Source organism: Lactuca saligna, chromosome 1 (genome assembly GCF_052625555.1).
Source record: "Lactuca saligna cultivar CGN05327 chromosome 1, ASM5262555v1, whole genome shotgun sequence".
Classification (NCBI taxonomy): domain Eukaryota; kingdom Viridiplantae; phylum Streptophyta; class Magnoliopsida; order Asterales; family Asteraceae; genus Lactuca; species Lactuca saligna.
In genome coordinates this window covers 49052255-49067156 of record NC_136417.1, presented here as the reverse complement: position 1 = coordinate 49067156, position 14902 = coordinate 49052255, and the positions used below count along the sequence as shown (strand labels likewise).

General features: G+C 35.0%; 1 protein-coding gene across 1 annotated transcript; it reads left to right on the top strand.

Moving 5' to 3' along the window:
• The first annotated feature begins 10811 nt into the window (after nucleotides 1–10811).
• Nucleotides 10812–12045, top strand: LOC144998046 (secoisolariciresinol dehydrogenase-like). Its single transcript, XM_078957885.1, has 2 exons — nucleotides 10812–10831; nucleotides 11253–12045. Exons 1-2 carry the CDS (start codon nucleotides 10812–10814, stop codon nucleotides 12043–12045), a joined length of 813 nt encoding a protein of 270 aa, XP_078814011.1.
• Nucleotides 12046–14902: the final 2857 nt, after the last annotated feature.

The window sequence follows — 14902 nt, the reverse complement described above, 5'->3', positions numbered from 1 at the left end:
ACGGCTGCTCTGGTCTCTCCCGGCTACAACTCCCATAAACACACTCAATCAAATACTGATAACTATACTGAGGGTAAAATTACTATTTTACCCCTGGTCAAAGTCAACTTCCAGTTGACCGGACTCGCCGAGCCAGGGCGCAGACTCGTCGAGTCCCTCATTTTACTAAGTTTGACTTTAACTCACTGAGCCCGTTTCCACTCACCGATCCAATCTGAACTCACAACTCGAAGGGAAAACGGGGACTCGCAACTCGACTCGTCGAGTTCGAAAAACAACTCGCCAAGTCCAAATGCATATTCCATGCAATCGAATTCTAATCCATTCCAGGACCTCTAACTTGTAGATCTGGGCCCTTGGGACCATTTGAAAATGTAAAGTTGCTGACTTTACGTGTAACTACGAAGGAATGAAGGCATTTCACTCAAACACTACTTTTCTCGGGAAAACTCATCCGACTCGCCGAGTTGTAGAACAACCAGTCGAGTCTAAGGCAATATTCATCGGACTCGCCAAGTTGCTCATCCAACTCGTTGAGTCCGAGGCTATCTTCATATGACTCGCCGAGTCAAGCTTGTGACTCGTCGAGTCCATTCAGTGCCTTTTCCATACAGGCCTGATTTTAGCCATACATCGGCTCTAAGTCACAGATCCATGCATCTAGGGCATGCTTATCATGTAAAGTTGCAAACTTTACATGCATGCATGGCTTTAAAGGCTTCAAATGCCAACCCTAAGTTCTTAGTGAGGTTCCAAGCTCAATAAGGACTTCAATCACGACCTTAACTAAAACTTTACACTTCTAGAATACAATAAGAGTCCATATATGAAGTTTTCCTCCAAGGAGAGTCCATATCTCAAGTTTTAAATCATAAAAGGCTCCAAAGAAGGCATAACAAGCATAAAGGAGGTTATCATGGAGGGATGCACAAGGTCATAACTTCATTACCTGAATGAAGAACATATGTAAGCTAACTCCCGGATCTTCCTTCCCCTCAATGGACCTTCTATCCTTTCCAAAGCTTCCAAGCTATCACAAATACACTCGAACTCAACAATAGGGCTAGGGTTTACAGGGGAAATGTTCTGAGAGTGATAGAAGGGAGGTTGGGGGCACATAAGTGTGTTTAAATAGGGTGCAAACCCTTAAAATTAGGGCTCCATCCAGATAGGCAGACTCACCAAGTCCAACATATGGACTCGTCGAGTAGCCAGCTCAAAATGCGTGATTGTCCCACCTCTACTCGACGAGTCGGGATATAGACTCATCGAGTACCCCTTCAAAAATCAAAATACTTTATTTGAATTACATACCAGAAATGGGGCGTTACAGAAAGGCATCCTCCACCTCACCTATTTATCGCATACTGACAATTAGATCCTTCTTCTCATCAAACATTAGGGGTTGACACACAGAAAAGTCACAATAAAGTGATAGTACTAGGCCTTGGGTGACCAACTCCTCTAGGTGTCTGAGGGGAACATACTTCTCATCAAACATCACGATAAACTCTTCCTTGATCTTCCTAAACATCTCTACTATAACATCAAGTATGGCTTGCAAGACCTCAACATCAATCATATAGTATAATTCGACTTACTCAGACCTACTACAAAACCTCCCCTCCTTCTTTAGCAGTTACAATATTATGGACACAAATAGAAAGAGGATACAACGTATACATAGTGTTATCATCCCATTATTTCATTATTTACCAACTCCTCAGTACCCTTGCAACCATTCATGCTCCAACTATGTATCATGTTATTCAGGTAGTACGATCATATACTATCTTCCACACATATCCATACTCATTTTAAGAATCTCCACCAATATCAACGAGTCGCCTTATGAATGCACAATCGTACAAAGTCAAGAGTAAGATAGACAGACGAATAACTGATCCTACCCTAAGGCAACAACCAAAATAGAAACATGCAATAAGGACAAATCAAGAATTCCAAGTTTAAAAGATTCTAACTGCATACTACCCTAAACCATTCACTTAACAACTTATCGATATTAACATAGACTTCAAGTAGCACACAGTAACCAACATATAAGGCAACAAGGCATCTCAACTAAGCACGAAATCTAGCATGTAAATTCTAAGCATATCCTTAAGCTAGATTCATGCATTGCTATCAATCACATAAATAACATATCAAACAAATATGTGTATATAGGGAATCACTTTTCTTTTTAAGCTCCGACTGACTGTACATATCAAATATTTCCTTTTTTTGTAAAAAAATCTTTTTCAATTTTTTTAATAAAAATCTATAAAGCCTGAAAACATAATTAGAGTTTAGCGTATGTCTCAAAACAAATAATAGATACGAGTATAGTCGCATCGTGCCCTTCTCTTTTTCACTAGAACAACTTGAAACACATTTAAATATATCGTCCTAACCAGGTCACTAAGAATATCACCATCGTAAATACTAGGATGTAAATCAATAATCATATCATGAAATAACCCATATACAAATCTTAAAAGGGCCAACATTGGTGCCTTAAACTCTATTGATATAGTGAGGAGAACTCACCTCGCAAGTAGTGCTGAACTGGATTGAAAATCTCCGATCGTTGTCTCATCAAAAATCTCGAACTATCCAAAATAAAAAACACCAATTCAACACATAGGATATCAATCTTGACTAAGGGCACACCTAGTCCATTTTTCCTTTTCTTTACTTTGGGCCAAGGCCCAACCATCAAATCCACTATCCAAAAGTCCGCATATACAAAGCCCATCATTGGCCCAATTTTCCAAATTGGCCCCAACTCCCTAATTGGGCCTCATTTAAGGATTCACTACCAAAACTGACCCAAAGTACTCTTATCCAGAGAGTCCAGCAAGACCTAAGTCCGACTGGCCCAATCTCAAAGCCCAAATCACAAAACCCCAACATATGGCATACGGGGGGGGGGGGGCGTACTCCTCTGGTACGTGGGGCGTACTCTGTCTCGTGTTGACTGAAAAACGGGACCATTGACTCGATACGTGGGGCGTACTGCTATCTATGTGGGGCGTACACGAGTATGTACCAAAACTCTCATAAGTGCTTAATGGCTTAAGCACTTAAGCCCAAACTTTAGGTCAATTGACCAAATGTTCCTAAGAGTCATAAAGTCTTGATCTTTAAGACTTTGGACGTCCAAAAAGTTTCTTAACCCATTAAGACCTTCGTACTCCATGCATGGGACACATTCAGCTATTAAGACAACATTTTTATCACCTAGGACCCTTTCTAGGGTCTGGAAGGACAACTTAATATGTCCAAAATGCATCATGCACAATATTGAGGTTTTTGGGACAAGAAAAGTGCCAAGAAGCTAAACAAGACAATATCTACTCAATATAATTGCCAAGGTATAAGATTTTTACCTCCTGGAGCTTCTAGAGGACCATAGACCTTCGGATGTTTAAGCTTGCCTTCCTTCTCCAACTATTTGATGAAACACCTTCCCCTTTAAGTGCTTAAAACACCCACAAACTCACACCCACAAACAAGGCTAGGGTTTGGGACGTCTCTAGGGTATGGAAGCTGAAAGTGATGGGAGAAATGAGCCAAAAGGATGTTTATATAACACTAAACCCTAAATATTAGGGTTTCCACCTTACGTGAGTACGCTCAACATACACAAGTGTATGCACATCATACTAGGGTGCGCCTAGTATGCTCAACATACCTTATGTACGCTTAGCGTACTCTCTTGACCCCAAAGTTGCAACTTTAGCCCTCAATCTTCTAATAGCTTCAATCTTCCAACCCCAGGCACAACAAATGACAAAATAATTATAAAAGAAAGGATTTGGAAATACCTGCAAAATCTCAGGATGTTATAATCTTGTTTGTGGATCTTAAAGTATTATGAGTTTTTTTCCATGTTGAAGAGTTTTGAGCGAGAGTTAGGAATAAATTTTGCAACTTTATTACTATAAAGGTCCCAAGTACATTATATGTTTCAGATCTGGACTCATAACTTCTTTCGTTGTCATGTATGACATTTTGACTTCATTTGTTACCATTTTGACCTAATATTGGGCGAGACATGCATTGGATATGCATGTCTATATAGTCATTATTTTTATATTCCTTTTCCCGACAAAAAACCGTGAAATGGTCAATGAAGACCCACAATTTGGTGGCACGATGCAACACATCCGTTTTGTCTGGACGTGCCCATAATGTAGCACTATGCTTCCCACGAAATCGTAACGAGTTTCTCCATGACTATTTTGTAGGATGGCTACCACGACGTGGGCAACAGTTGGCCACGACATGGTGGCTGATTGTTCACTGTGGACCGTGGACATTTGACCAATTTAAATTTTGGTTAAAGTTCAGTAATACTAAGTTTTTATCTAAGGAATGGTTTTAATTTCGAATTAATTAGTATGGTTTAGCTATTATGTTGTTGAGGCAGCTGTTGAGCTCCTATTGAGTAGTTTAGCCGAGTTTTCTCAGTAAAACTATGTAAGATGCTAGATTGTCTTTATGACTCTTGCATGTATGTTGGGTGGGGCCCCTGATGTGGTCAGCACTAGTTATAAGGGCAAGGCATGTTATTTGTGGGCGGGGCCCAGTGTTATGTATGGTAGGTTATTTATTTGTGAATTCACTAAGCTTTGTGCTTATAGCTTCATGTTTAAATGTTTTCAGGTACTTCTGGTTTAAAATGGCAGGGCTCGACTTAATTCCATTGCATCCCCTGGAGGATTATTCTGCAATATCGATTTATGATTTTACTCTGATGTTTGAGAACAAATTATACTCTGATTGGCTTTTTAACAAACGAATGATTCGTTTTAGTGGTTGAAAATTGAAATTTTTACTTAGTATTTTTCGGATGTTACACTTTATGTTCTAATTTTTTTGAGGAGGTGATGTCGATAATAGGAAGATGCATTGGATACAATGGGATTTGGTGTTAGATTCTGAATGTATATGAGGCCTACACATTAGAAGTTTGGTTGCGTTCAATGTTGCTATTATTCAAAAAATGGAGTTGGTATTTTTTTGATAATCAAGATATGTAATGGGTGAAATTCGTAAATGGTTTATTCGGTGATGATGGTGGGATTCATACTTCTCATTTCCAATTTGGAGATTGGTGAGGGGCCAGAATTGTTGCTTCAAATTCTTGGCTTCTCAACCAAGGTGTTTTGATAGATTCGATTTTAATGAAAAAAATGGGAATGGTAAAAACACTAAATTATGGAAAGATGTTTAGTATGGTAATTGTTGTTATCGAATAAATTCCCTAGGATCTTTGAACTTGAAAAGGAGCAAAATTCTTATATAGCAGATAAAAAGATTGTTGAGAACAACTCTGAATGGATCTGAAACAACTGGATTTAGAATAAGTGTATTGACCAATCTGAAGAGAGCATGAGGACCACCAGAGAGTTCTATTAAGGTGTAAGCAACCCTTTACTCATGACCTTGTAGTTCGTAGAACAACGAATAGAGCTTCAGTTTCTTCAGAGATCCATTACTCTCAATCTAAGACTTGACATTTCCCCATCCTTTTCTGAGACTATTGATGAACTTAAGATTGTACTCAAGAGGAGTTTAAACAACACCGTGTGCAGTCATTTTCTTTTACCTATATTCTGTACTGATTTAACGTAGAGGCTACAAATTCACTAGGAGTTGTAGTGAATGTATCAAAGCCATTCACCATAAATGTCAAATACTTGTCTTTCATGTTTTCCTAACCTTTAAATGAATCTTGAAGTGTGTCCCATATCTCCTTTGCAGATTTAAATAATTTGATGTTCTCAAAGAGAGATGGTGGAACAACAAACACCATTTTAGAAAATGATATTTGATCAGCATGGATTTTCTCGATGTCGTTGACTGTTAGAGGTGCATGTATGATCTTGTCTTGAACCTTGAGATTAGCAACATCATCTCTAACCATTTACCTAACTGGGACATGAGGACCTTCTTTCACAAATTTCCATATCTCTTTACATTTTTGTCTGCCAACCAAAAATCACTCCATTCTAACTTTCCAATGATCATACCCTTCTACAACTAGCAATGGGGATCTTAAAGGTAAACCCAAACTATTTTCAATTTGCATTGAATACATTTTTTAGATTGATTAGTTGCATCCCTTATTAAGTTGTATTAGAGAAAAAATGTTAAGGATAAAATCATCAAGCCTTAAATATAATAACTCAAAAAAGTGTTTAAGATAATAAAATAAAGTATGAACAATAAGCAAGAATAAGAACAAAAAGAATGTTAGAGAGAATGATTGAATGAATATTTCATGTATGATAAGGGTGACGTTCTAATTGTTACAATGGTCTACGGTTGACACTCCTTATATAGCATAAGGAGTTACTTAAGACGAATACAATAAAAAGCTCACGGACTGATGATCAACAACCGGACACATCCATTCCTGTTAATGTTGTCGGTTGTACTATACTAAGAGACAACTAACATAAAAACAAAAATTACTAGCCCACTAACATATGCCATTCTACTACATCGGAATAAAAACAAATTCAGATACATATTAATCTCAGATCACTCAGTCAAACACTTCATTGATGGTATGTTGAGGGGATAATTTTCATGTCATGAATCCAAGGCCAACATAATATAATATTATAGCAAGACAAAGAATCAAAAACATAAAAACATTGAACATAGTTAACTCCCTCTATACATATTGGCAGTTTAATCTCTCCAATGGTATTTTGGTTGTAACATTCTATTTCGAGAATTTCTTATTTTCGGATTACGGACAAGAAATGCTTCAAGTAGAGGCCTTGGGATTCAACATAATAGGGTTTAGACCCTATTGGATGTTGATAATATTTGTTATGTTATCCAAGCCTTTGGTTTGTGTTTTGGAGTCAAAGGGTAAAATGGAAAAAATGATGTTTCATACTTCTTTCATGAATTAAAGATTTTAGTTCAGTATGTTTTAAGTTAAAATAGATATAATTGTGGGGCTTTTCAATACCTTTGATGCATATAAAGAATGCCAAAAATGGAGTTGAAACAAAGAAGTTATGGTTGTTTGAAGTTATAGTGGAAATTGTGGGTTTTGCCCCACACATGGCGTAGGAAAGTTACGTAGGGTGCAACTTGCTAAGTGTATATCGTGTTTCTAATGGGCTACACATAGCATTACGTAGGTTACATAGGGTGTAATCATGGCAGATCAAAACCACAATTATTAAGTTTTGAGCCCTATTTAAGGGCTCTAACTTATGGGAAACCCTATAATCACCAACCTTCATCACCTAAGATCATTCATTGAGAAACCCTAGCCTCCTTTTAGTTGTTTTGAGCTTTGTCATCATTTATGAGCTTACTTTTCCATTGGTAGTCAAATCTTGAAGAACAAGATTGTGGAAAAGTGTATTTATGAAGGTTTCAAATATAGATCCAGAAAATTGTGCTTTGGTGCTTGTTAATTAAGCCATACAAGTTGTGTTAGAATTTTTGGGTCATTTTAGTGTATAAAGTTTTGATCTTGAAATTTTGTAACATTTTTATCGATAAAGTTGGAAACTTTATCCATCTAAACATCATATCCATTCAGATCAGAAGGTTGGAGGCTTTGACTTAATGGATTAAGTTCATCCTAATGGATAAAGTTGGAAACTATATCCATTATGGAGCTATTAGGAACCAGATATTAGCTTTGCGTTTATGGTCTTAATATATTAAATACTTAAAATTATTTTCTGGCAAGGCACAATGTACGTGGGGCATAATCTGCACTACACCTAATGTAGCCAGATTCTTGCCTGTTTTCTGGATAAGACTCTATACCATGCGTAGAGTAAGACGTACGCTACAGGTACGTCAACGAAAGGTAGATCGTTGACTTTTTTACTATATCTAAATTGTCACCTTAAGCCACACCTTACATAGGATGTGACTCGCCACGACTTGTAAAATCTTGAGACTTCGCATCCCACCATGTTACGCCTAATATTTAGAACCTTGGTATTTCTCATTCAGATGGACGGGAAGACGATGCACATTTTTCATTTACTATGTACATCGATATACATCAGACTAGTAATACAATTAAACCATATGGTAAAACACTGCGAATTGAATAACATAATGGTAATAGCATGCCAACACACTATATGAGACTACACCATTTTCCACATGTACAGGTGTGGCGATTTAGATCTACAACACAATTTTTTCTAAAATAAAAAACATCAAAAATTTCGGGTGGAATATCAGAGGGGATCAGTTTTCCCTGCCACTGAACAAACTTGTGCATCCTCATCTGAAACACAATCTTTGCATACGAGGTGAGTATGACGACAAGCCCCACTAAAAAATAAACGTTATAATATTGGTCAATTTACAAGTAAATATTATTTTAATATTTATATAGTATTTTATCTCTCATGTCACCGCGTTGAATAAAAATTCGTTGCATGTACTCAAGGATTACCTCAATGAGGGTTATTATCGTTACATTGCGTTCATTTACCGATAACACCAAGATAAACTATGGAATATCAATGTCAATTAATGTAAGGGAAATTGGGTCTTGCTTATGTCGTATGGCCGATGTTGGCAAACACCTCACATGAGGTCGGGGTTAGCCGAAATAATGATTCCTCAAAATCATACATAGTATATGATTTGAATGTATGCCAGAACAAAGGTTCAAATGTTCTATTTGGATAAATCTTGATCACACATGCAATACCACACTCTTACAACAATATCCATGATAAGAATCAAGGAATAGCTTACCTAGGAAAGAAGTTATCACATCATCCATATTGGTTATGAATAATATTTCCTTAGCATCTGAGAGGTTCCTTCAACCTCACCAGGAACCAAGTACAAGAGTTGACATTATTTGTCACGTTTAGACAAAACGTTATATGCACGGTGTGGTTGTTTCTGTTCATAGCAACCTTTATGAACATTGTCTGTAGGTAGTTCCTCTTAGAAGGACACTACCTATACACATAACAAACATCAAGTAACTTATGAAAATGCATAGATGTGCAATTTTAAATAAACAATTAAAATTTGGAATAAAATTACTTTACCACATATCTAATATCCATAAACTAGAGTTGGAAATGATCCATAACATCATTTTTAATTTTTGTGTAACTATGAAAGTTCATCCTCCCAAGGTTGGCATGTAAAAATGCAAGTTGGTAAAGTTCTCATTGTGACCGATGTTTAAGAAACTCATCTCAGTTAGTTACGATAGAGAATTATAGATCCCGATTGTAATTGAATAACTAAATGTAATACAACAACTTGTATAGGAAGAAAAACCTAAGGGTCTGTTTGATTTGTACTTACTGAGTCCGGTTAGTGCTGACTGTTGACCCGATCAGCAGTCAGCTGTTTGTTATTGACATATTAGAGTTGATTCGGTCAGCCCAATCCATCCCAATCCGCTGACTCGGTCATTAAAAAAAATACTTCCTGACTGAGAAATAAGAGAAGCGATTTTTTCCCTTGCCCTTTATCTTCGTCTACATAAAATCCGATCCCATCGACTGCTGCTGCTGCGCCATCTTCTCCGGTGAAGACCAGACAGTGCCAACGACAACCACACAGCGCCACTGCAGGTATGTTTCTGTGATTTTTTTTCCCCCTGAAATCAGAAAACCCTTCATGTTTGTTGTGAAATTACTGATTTCATTCTGAAATCAAAGTTTGAAATCACTTCTTTCATTATTCTTGGATTCAATTAGATTGAAGAGTTAGCATAAAATCAATTTGTTATGTGTTTTTGTTTATGAAATATGATTTCATAATGTGTTTTTTTCCTGAAATCATAAAACCCTTCATGTTCGTTGTGAAATTACTGATTTCATTCTGAAATGAGGGTCAAAACATAGAAGGCATAAAATGGGGTTTAGAAGCCGATGACTATATGACTACTTTGCGTGACCAGATTGCTAATCAGTTACTTTCAATTGGTTCACGTTAAATGGTGTATTTTTTTTATTATGTACGACAATTTGTATTTGGATTTTGTATTACATTTGGTATTTGGATTTTAATTGATGTATGTTTAATTTGGATTTTATATGATGATTTGTGTTTTTATAATTTTTTTTATCCAGCACAAGAGACAACACAAGGGTAATATGGTCATTTTTTCATTCAACACAAACATTTAGATAAATAATCAAACAGTATAAACTCAGTCAGATATCTAACCCAATCAACAACTATCAAACGACCCTAATTTTAGTTTTCTAGTAGTTCAGTCCTATATGTAAGGTTTTAACTATCCTACCTTGGAATTGATTCTGTGATGTATGGTATGAGATTTTGGATTACAATCTATACTTACCACCAATTTTCCGGAATTAACAGTCTTCTGCGGAATGTTCGCTTCCAAAGATGATGATCATTTTTCCAAATTATTAAAAAAATTGATTGTTTTTAATAAATTACACGTTTACGTTTATCTATGATGTTTAGTTTGCATAACTTCCTAATAAAAAAATAGCCTACAATAGCAAGAAGTTAATGTCGACAAAATTGGGGTTACATAACTTTACAGCGTGAAATGAATTTTTTAATCCCTTCAGCATCGTAGGTCAATAAATCTCCACTATATATTAACTATCGACCTTCAATTCATCCATTAGAAGTAGGTCAATCAATTACCACCATATTATAATTCTTGAGCCAAGACATTAATCGGCAAAAAAATAAAAATATGCAAACCATGCAATCTGCACTATATAATAATTCTTGACCTTCACCTTCCTTCCAAACCATCTTTAACTATCTCTTTATATTTTTCAAAGCCAATGACAAGTATTACAAAAAGGTAAGTTTTGTATTGATGGTGTTTACATACGTTATATAAACATTGGATATTAAGTTAACAACTTATTTTTCTTTGGCTGCCAATATATTTTATATATCTGTATTTTTATCTATAATAACATGCAACGTATTTTTAATTTCTTTAGCATTATGAAATCTAAAATTTGTACAATGTTTACAAATGTTACGTATTGCTTGTTGGTAAAGAAAGATATCACTAATAACCACAAGAGCAAGTGGAATTATCTAGAAGGAATTAATGTATCATGTGTTTTTGTTATGGGAAGCGATCTTTCTACTTAATCATCCACTTGAAATTTATGTAATGGATCAAATTATCAAGTTGAAATATCTCCTTTTGTTATATATAATTTCGCTGTTTCAGATAATATGAACTTGTTTTTTTTATACAACCCATGTAGGCTAGAAGGAAAGGTAGCCTTAATAACCGGAGCAGCTAGTGGTATCGGCGAATGTACAGCAAAGCTTTTTGCTGAACATGGAGCAAAAGTCATCATCGCAGACATCCAAGACCAACTTGGTCAATCGGTTTGTGAGAAGATTGGCACATCAAACTCGATATATGTCCATTGTGATGTAACCAACGAAGAAGATATCAAAAACGCTGTAGATACTGCAGTCACTACTTTTGGAAGACTTGACATCATGTTTAACAATGCGGGGGTAGTAGATCCTATCAACGCACGTATTATCGACAATGAGAAAACAAACTTTGAACGTGTGCTTAATGTTAATGTAACAGGGGTCTTCCTTTGCATGAAACATGCTGCTAGGGTCATGGTTCCACAGCGATCGGGCACAATAATATCATCGTCTAGCCTTTCTTCACATCTTGGTGGTATCGCCTCTCATGCTTACTGTTGTTCAAAGCATGCAATAGCAGGTCTAACCAAGAACCTAGCAGTAGAGCTTGGACAATTTGGCATTCGAGTCAACTGTTTGTCACCTTATGGAATAGCTACACCATTAACTAAAAAAATTACTGGGCTTGAAAAGGAGGCTTTTGAGAACGCAATGAACTTAACAGCAAACCTAAAGGGGGTGACACTCAAAACAGATGATGCTGCATACGCTGCACTTTTTCTGGTAAGCGACGAGGCTAAGTATATAAGTGGACAGAATCTGCTTATTGATGGTGGATTGAGCTATGCTAATATATCGTTCAACTTCTTTAAATATGGTGAGGAACTATAAGTCGACAAGTTTGATATCATGAAATAATTTTAGCAATAAAAACTTATACCGTGCATGGTTTTATATATAATAATTACATGAGTTTGTTCAATCATGTTATTAATTTTACATATGGACGTATATCGTTAAAGTGTGTAAGTTTTCTTTATCTTCGTATATTTATTTCTACATAACATGCGGGCAATCTATTATTAAATGAAACACATTGAGATGAAAGTTTAGAATGTCTTAAAAACAGGTAACTATTTAGTCCGATTACATATCTATACGAAATGATTTCGTTTTGATGAAATATTAAACGGCATTAAAATTAAGTCCGACGTTACTCACATTGCACAACGATAGGTTTGCAGAAGTCTAATATACTGTTAACTAAGTATCATCCAATAGATCAAGATAAATGCGTTCAAAAAAATAATAAAGAAATAAATCAAGATAAATATCAACATCAAGAGAGACGATTTTTTTAAACAATTAGCCATATATATATTAAAAAGATTAAAAAGATTTAAAATTTTCAACTAATCAACCCAAGAAATTAACATAATATTTTATATTTGTAATTGAATATCAAAGAAAAAAAACTCGTTAACGAGTCTATACCTTTCTTCTTTAACTTTCTCGTTGCAAACAAGAGATAATTCATGTACTTCCAAATGCACCACGTGGTAGTACAAACAATGACATGCACTAAAATCTTCTTTTTTGAATTAATAAACAATATTGTGATTGAGTAACTGAAAAAGAAAATCTTCTTTTTTGAATTAATAAACAATATTGTGATTGAGTAACTGAAAAAGATTCAAAACTGAATCAAGGTCCAATCGAACGATCTCCATCCACTTGCATATAGCATCCCAAAGTCCATGTTGCCATTCGACATCCGACAAACAAATGATCAAAACTGTTCCACTTCATTCTCGCAAATACGGCATAAAAAAGGAGGGAAACATATATATCCCGATTTGCTAAGTAGGAATTTTATCTAAACAAGCATATATACCATATCATTATGTTTAGCTTTCTAGTTAAAAAAGAGTTTCATCTAGTATCTATAATTTCATTTTTAAGAAAATTTTCATGATCCATTTTCGAGTCACACCCACACTACAAAGAAGACAATCATTTGCGGCGACAAAAGTCACCGGTAATAATGATAGCGTCGATTCGTCGCCGGTAATAAAGCATCGCTACTGCTTCGTCGCTATTGATCAACATGTCACCACTAATGAGATATGTCGCCGCTAATGACCATGCCGCGCCGCTAATAATAAATGTCGCCGCTAATAACAAAGTCGCCGGTAATAATAATTTTCATTTTTTAATTTTTTTTAGTTAATGATTTTGGTTGCCGGTAATAATATCGTCATGTAATTACATAACACCATTCGATTAAATATAAAAAATAATAGTGTCGACGCTAATTACAAAACAAACATTTGATTATAATTAATTAAATATCAGAAGTCATAATATCTGATTAAATATTAAAAGTAATAATGTCGCCCGGTAATTACATAACATCCGATTAAATATAAAAAGGAATAATGTCGTCCGGTATTAGTGTCACCGGTAATTACAAAAAACAACTAATGTTTTACAATCTACCAAGTAGCAAAGCGTGACAACATATGCAAATAAAACTCATCGCTACATACTATTATCTTCGTTGCCATTGTTTCCTCGATTATTTTGGGATTGAAAAAACGAGTAAAGTTCATCCCTATATGTCGAGTCGTTGAGCATTGCACAAAGATTTTCTAACTACATAATTAATAACAACATATATAAACTTATAAGTTAAATTATCAAACATAAACAAAAACTATCAAAATACATTGCTATTTTTAAACTAAAACCAAAGTACGTTATTATTTTTTGCACTTGGGACAAAAACCTAATTACCAAACTTTTCAGTAAATGATCACCACAAAACCAAAATTACCAACTCAACATGCATTTTACGATGCTAAAGTAGATTGTTATTTTTAAACTAAGACAAAAAACCAAAGTACGTTGTTATTTTTTCTACTTTGGATAAAAACCTAATTACCAAACTTTTTAGCAAATAATCACCACAAAACCAAAATTACCAAATCAACATGCATTTTGCGATGCTAAAGTAGATTGTTATTTTTAAACTAAGACAAAAAAAACCAAAGTACGTTGTTATTTTTTGCACTTTGGACAAAAACCTAATTACCAAACTTTTTAGAAAATAATCACCATAAAACCAAAATTACCAAATCAACATGCATTTCACGATGCTAAAGTAGATTGCTATTTTTAAACTAAGACAAAAAACCAAAGTGCGTTGTTATTTTTTGCACTTGGGACAAGAACCTAATTACCAAACTTTTTAGCAAATAATCACCACAAAACCAAAATTATCAAATCAACATGCATTTTACAATGCTAAAGTAGATTGTTATTTTTAAGCTAAGACAACAAACCAAAGTACGTTGTTATTTTTTGCACCTTGGACAAAAACCTAATTACTAAACTTTTTAGCAAATAATCACCACAAAACCAAAATTACCAAATGAACATGCATTTTACGATGCTAAAGTAGATTACAATTTTTAAACTAAGATAAAAAAAAAAAAAAAAAAAAAAAAAAAAAAAAAACCAAAGTACGTTGTTATTTTTTACACTTGGGACAAAAACCTATTTACCAAGCTTTTTAGCAAATAATCACCAAAATACCAAAGTAGATTGTTTTACCTGTGATGGTTGCAAAAGCTGTGGAATTAGCAGAGAGCAAAGGTTTACGACCAAAGTACATTGTTATCTTTCTTGAGCGGGTGTTAACTCACTTTCACCTTGAGTTTGTTCTAACATCTCTTCAACTAACCTA

Excerpts from the sequence above, each read along its gene's own strand:
- LOC144998046 (XM_078957885.1), top strand. The coding sequence starts at position 10,812 with ATGACAAGTATTACAAAAAG. Across the intron at positions 10,832-11,252 it reads ATGACAAGTATTACAAAAAG|GCTAGAAGGAAAGGTAGCCT; the intron begins GTAAGTTTTGTA and ends CAACCCATGTAG.